The following is a 6,000-nucleotide window of genomic DNA, read 5'->3' on the forward strand; positions in this document are numbered from 1 at the left end:
GCCAATTATGCTCCGGCTGTCAGGGAGCCCGACTATCGGGTCGTTAATCATCGATCGGCACGCAGTGAACCCCGCCGCAGTGACCGCATGTGCACACGTGTGCATAACGTACAATCCGCCGGTTTAAAGGGCTGAGCTGTGGTGAAAATTATGGATCAAGATTTAGCATCAAAAGTGAGCAGCCTGTGTGTTAGACACTACACGGAAGTACTTCCTAAAAAGGGCAAGCCACAGGCCAGCAAGGAGTGGACATTGCTTGCGGCAGTCGTACAAGTAAATGAAAGTAAGAAACGGAAAAATTGTTGCAACCTGACGCCACTTCCGCATTGTCAGATTGTGTTAAAGTCTATGGAGAGTCAAGAAACTTTTTTTGCCAACAAAATTGAAAATATTTCTCAGTCCCAGATTCATGTCTCATCATAAATTTTGCATGAATGACCTTCAATGAGATGATATATGAAGTTCAGTAACATGTTACAACATTGTTTTTTTTTAGAATGATGATCATGAACAGTAAACATATCATACTCCTTTCTGCATCAACAGAAACAGATGACCTTAAAGTTGTTGCTATGGCAACAGGAACAAAGTGCATTGGTCAGAGCAAGATGAGTAAAGAAGGTAAATTCAAACGTGAAATTTGATGATTAATGTTCAAAAGTGTGAATTATGACATGATTATTGTCAGAGGGGGGGTTGTGAGAAAGTGGGATGGCAAGAAAGTTTCTTTTAATTTTGGTTGTATTATGCCGCGCCGGCGAAGCCACAAACTTTTTCCATATAGAGTCAATTCTCCCAAATCCTCCATTTTGTAAAGAGGATTTTTGAGGACTTGGGAAGGTCAACTATATGGTGGGGAATCAAGTGATTGTCAGATATGGAGCTACCGAGCACAGAATATGTTACCAGTCACAAAAGTTACCAGCCAAAATATAATGAAGAGTTTGTGACTGTTTTTCATCAGCTGACTGTAGCCGAGGACAAAACATACTTGTACAAATTAAATGTATGTAAATTTTTGGTGGAATTCATTTTACCTTAGCAAATTTATGCATGGTTCATCCATTTTTTTTTTCAGGGGACATTATTAATGACAGTCATGCAGAAGTGTTAGCGAGGCGAGCTTTTCTCAGGTAAAAACATACAGGTTAAAAAAGAATGTCATTTGGCTACTAGTATTTCTCAAGTAAGGATATGGTTTAGCAATGTTTGCAAGTTCTCCATGTACATGTATGTAGGGTATCTAATATAACTCTTACAAATACATGTCAAGTGTGCTCTTGATTTTTTTTGCCTTGATGCAGGTACCTCTATGAGCAGCTTCAGCATGCCTATTCAGGAATTCAGGAGACTATCTTTGGAAGACCTGACCAGGATTATCGCTGTTTTCTGAAGGGTTTCATCACGTTTTATTTCTTTACCAGCTGCACACCATGTGGAGATGCTTCGATATTTCCAAAGGAATCATATTCCAGTGATGATCCAGGAAAAGATTCAGACGCCGATCATTATGAAGCAAGGGGCGTCTCTCAAAACAGGGCAACAGACCAGGGTGTGCTCAAGCGTTCGGGAGAGTCTTTAGAAGGAACTGAAATCAGCTCACATAATTTGTCTGATTTGCCAAGTGGTTGTTCACATTGCAACAAGAAGCTGAAAAGTGAAAAGTCTGCAGTAATGGAGCAGTTTACATCAAAGACACCTTCTGAGCAACATAGAAACTCACATTCCTCTGTTTCAGAAGGGGATAATCAAAGTGTAGAACAAAGGAGTAATACTTGTAGTGCAACATCTACAGTCAAAACTGACAAAACTACATGTAAAGCAACTGGATGCCCGGCAGTTTCAAATCAACCACAAGAAATAATAGACTTTTCCTCAGGGGCTTGCCAAGACATCCACCGGACTGGGGCAAAATGTGTGCCTGGTGGCCCCCAGGATTTACTCCTGAGTGGAGCTGACTACCACACGGTAGGTTTGTTGCGGTTGAAACCTGGACGAGGAGACTCAACATTGTCCATGTCTTGCAGTGACAAGATGGCCAAGTGGAACGTTGTGGGATGGCAGGGGGCACTGTTGTCACACTTCCTGGCTAGACCTGTTCACATGACGGCTGTGATATTTGGAAAGTAAGGGGGAAATATCAAGATATGTTTTTGTGGGGGGGGGGGAATGTTTGGTTTTGTTGGTTTTGGTTTGTTTGGTGTAGGCTTGGTTGGGTTGGGTTTACTCCCAGTTATAGTCTGGGCCTCCTAGTTATACTCCCTTGTGGAAGTCCTTAGGAGAAGAACCAAGCAAGTACCAAGTATGGGGTAGGGCAGGGCATGGTTGGGCTGGGCTGCCTTTGGTTTGGTTGGGCTGATTTTGGGTGGGTTCGCATCAGGTTGGGCTGAGTAGCTTACATAGGTATTGATGGGAGTAATGTTGGATTTTTTGGTTTGGGAAGAAGATAGGGTTGGTTTCATTTAGACTGGGTTTGGCTTGGCTGGGATTGGCTGGGTTTACTTGCCTGGGTTGGGCCGAGGTAAGTCAATGGTGGCATGGGTAGGGCTAGGATGGTTTGCTTTTTAGGCTGTTCATGTTGTCAATGTATGATAATAATAGTACAGTAATAGGTACAGGATCACTCAGTACGGTATATTTGTATATTTTGTCCCGTCTTGTAGATGTCCATTCAATCAAGAGGCAACAGAGCGGGCCCTGATAGGTAGATTACAGCAAGTTTCTGACCTTCCAGAGCACTATTGTATTCATGCTCCTCTAATTGTCTCAACCCAAGTACTGTTCCCAGACTCCAAGGAGGCAGTTCAGTCTTCAAATGCAGCAGGGGACAGGGTGAAGTTGGTACCAGCTGGGGCAGGTAGAATATATGTGCTTGTCAATTGCGTACAATTACCTTTTCAAATTTTCCATAGTTGGCATCAAACCAAAACATTTCTGGAAAAAAAGCTTTGGTTACAATTTGAAACCCTCATCAATGTGTTCTTGCTTCTCTACTGCTGACAAAGCCATTCCTTTATTTTTGTTCCTCCTTCTATACTTCTTGACCAAACTTGTGATGGACTTGTGACTGACCAGCAAACTAATGAATGTTACCATCAACATTTAAGGAAATAAGTTTGTTCTGAAGGAGGTACAAGACTTCTCCAAAAAAAAATTGGACTGCTCATGCATTTACGGTGCTTAGGATCCCACACTGCATTTAAATGAGTCCGTCTTCTTTTTGGCCAAGTTCAGGCAAGGACGATTAGTTGACTAGTGGTTGATTTGTGACGTACCTTACGCCTGCGCACTGATAGCAACGTGCGAACGTCTCTAGTCAAACGCTGGTCAAAATGTCATCGCAAAACTTCTGGATCCTGGCTCTCTGCTAGCGTTATGAATGCGCGCGGATATTGGTAACCATCGATGCAACCAGCCCCAGTAGGCTGGTTCCAAATAGTCGACTAGCGTAGTCAACCACCGTCGACTAGACAGAGTTCGGGCAAGTCCTTGCGCGAACTTGGCCGTTGCTTGCAAAAAGTGCAAATTGTAGAGTTGGTTACTGTTACACAGATTGATTATGTACACTTACCTGCAACGTTAAAACCAAAGGGGAATCTCAATGTGCACATGTGAAGCGGGAATACTAAATGTGCTTACTCAACCCTGTGTGTTTTGGGCAGCATCTTGTAAATTTGATGTTTTTATCGTTGTCATTGACCTTGTTTGTCTCTGACAGCTATCATCTGGGCCAGCGTGGAGCACAAAGCCTTGGACGTGTCAGTTAATGGCAAGAGACAAGGCGTCATTACCAAGAACATTCATAAACAGGAGGCTAGGTAAGACTGTCGTCAAATAACCAATTTAACCAGCGGAGTTGTAGTCAAGAGAAAGTTAATAACATGTTCATAATTCATCGCATCTCAAGTCAGGTAAAAAGCCGTTTAAAACAAACGTGACAAAGATATTCCTTGATTATTGTTAATCCTGATTTTTATTTCGTTACTTTTAATTTTTGTTTAGATGCAGCGTGTGTAAAGCTGAGATGTTTCAGTCATTCAAGGACTTGGTGAAGTCTATTCCAGAGGAAGAACGTCCACAAACATTGAGGTATATATATCCACGAAGTACAAGGCATAGATTATTAGTTATCTCACGAGCGCGAGTGCAACAAGAGATAAAGTGGTGCATCTGTCCCACAAGCCAGAAGGCAGACTTGACACACTAGTAAGTGTGGGCACTTATCAGTGTTTTTTCTGTTACACGTTCATGCAACAGGAAAGCGAGCATCTCAGAACAGGGTGATATAAAAAGGGCTTAAACCCCTTATTTTGGGCTGGGTACTGCATTTTGGCTTGAACCTCCTCAACTCTGTGTAGTACTAAAGGCACAGACTCTAGTGCTTACAAAAAGTTTGGATATCAAGCTCAGTAATGACAGCTCAGCCTAGAAGTATTCAAATCCCCACAGTAACAGACATTAGACTTACAATTTTTTTCTGGATAGAGGGAATGACCAAACTTATTCATAAGATGGAATTTGTTTGGTTGCGGTACCTACTGCTATATCAGATTCGAACCAGCCATCCAACCCTGGCAAGCTCGGTGGTCGAGTGGCAAGACGTCTGCAGTAGTCACATATGTTCATCCCTCTCACTTTAGTTTGTGCGCATGCGCCAAAATCTCGGCACTGCGGAGAGGAAAGACGCGCCAATTTTCATCTGAAAACATCCTGTTCATGTTGCTAGATCAAGTGAAATGCATGCCACTTGATGAAATTGAATGACTTTATTTTTATTTTATTCGACATTTTCAAGAAAATGTTGTTTTAGATCGTTGTTTGCTTTCCATTTCCATGCAATCATCAGCTGAAAGGGCCAACTTATGTTGGGATTTTTTTTCAAAAAAATGTACGATTTGAGAATCTTCTGGTCATGTATGCATGCGGGAAAAAAAAACTAAGTGGTGCACAAATGCATTGGCATGAGCATACATGTACATGTAGTAAGAGTGAATTTTTCCCACAATCCCATGGGACAACACGGAGTGTACAGTGTTTATAAAAACAAAATGCAAAATACTGACATGGGTAAATAAAAAGGGCAAAGCCCAATATCGAACTGACTAAACTTGCCTTTTCTTTTCCTCCATAGGAGAGCCGACCTCCACACATACCATGATTACAAGATGGCAGCCATTACATATCAAGACGCGCTTGCTCGATTGCTCATCGTTTTCAACACTTGGGTGAAAAAGCCTCAGGATTACTTGCTGTTCCGTTAATTATCATTGTGTGACATTTGTGGATTTCAAATTAAAATGTCTTACACAAACTAGAAAGAAAAGAGTTCTATGCTTTGTGCTGTTGTCCAAATAATTTGGTGTAGGTCCGAGTACAAGTATCTGAAGTCAGTTGTTATTGAATCATTTGCAAGCCATTTCAAAGGTCATAATTTTTCTCAATGGAAAGTCTGTCAAAAAATCACATCTGTGAATTTACAAACTCAAATTCTTAAGAATGTTAACTTTTTTTACAAAAAAATTACATGTACCTTTAAATTAAAAATTCACTTTGTTTCCCCGAATATGACTTTAAGTCCCAACCCAATAATAATATTCAAAAACTCAAGAGTTCAGCCGACCCATGAACTAGAAAGTAGGAGTGTGTGAGTACCCCTAGAGTGAGCTTATTCAAAAGTGTTTGTCTAAAAGTGCGGAAAACACTCATTAGGCCGAGTAAAAAAAAAAAAGTTTCTCGTCCGGGTTTTTGAAAAATAGGAGGAAGAGGGGCTTTTTATTTTTTATTTTTTATTTTTTTCAAGATGGCCACCATTTTAAAATTATCCTGCAACCGTTGGTGTTTCCACTGTTCAAATACACTTTTAAAATGAAAGACAAGTTGGAATACAACTGAACATATTTACAGTGTCCTTTAGAGTTGTATTGGTCTACCAAGAACAGTTTTAGATGCATTTGCTTTTAACCGCCAAAAGTCGCAAGCGAATTCTTTAAACACATGCTC

At 41.0% G+C, this 6,000-nt stretch overlaps 1 protein-coding gene across 1 annotated transcript; it reads left to right on the plus strand.

Moving 5' to 3' along the window:
- Positions 1–55: 55 nt before the first annotated feature.
- On the plus strand, positions 56–5,703 carry LOC119739248 (tRNA-specific adenosine deaminase 1-like). The gene is made up of 8 exons (XM_038214106.1): positions 56–283; positions 547–621; positions 1,079–1,133; positions 1,305–2,126; positions 2,664–2,857; positions 3,719–3,818; positions 4,003–4,089; positions 5,132–5,703. The coding sequence occupies exons 1-8, from the start codon at positions 151–153 to the stop codon at positions 5,259–5,261; spliced, it is 1,596 nt and encodes a 531-aa protein (XP_038070034.1). The 5' UTR covers positions 56–150; the 3' UTR covers positions 5,262–5,703.
- Positions 5,704–6,000: the final 297 nt, after the last annotated feature.

The sequence above is a fragment of the Patiria miniata genome, unplaced genomic scaffold (genome assembly GCF_015706575.1).
Source record: "Patiria miniata isolate m_02_andy unplaced genomic scaffold, ASM1570657v1 HiC_scaffold_30, whole genome shotgun sequence".
NCBI lineage: Eukaryota > Metazoa > Echinodermata > Asteroidea > Valvatida > Asterinidae > Patiria > Patiria miniata.

What these genes read in the sequence shown, in the direction of transcription:
- LOC119739248 (XM_038214106.1), top strand. Translation starts at nt 151, where the DNA reads ATGGATCAAGATTTAGCATCAAAAGTGAGCAGCCTGTGTGTTAGACAC. An exon ending in GAGCAAGATGAGTAAAGAAG is followed by an intron (nt 622 to 1,078) that starts GTAAATTCAAAC and finishes TTTTTTTTTCAG; the next exon opens with GGGACATTATTAATGACAGT. An exon ending in GAACGTCCACAAACATTGAG is followed by an intron (nt 4,090 to 5,131) that starts GTATATATATCC and finishes TTTCCTCCATAG; the next exon opens with GAGAGCCGACCTCCACACAT.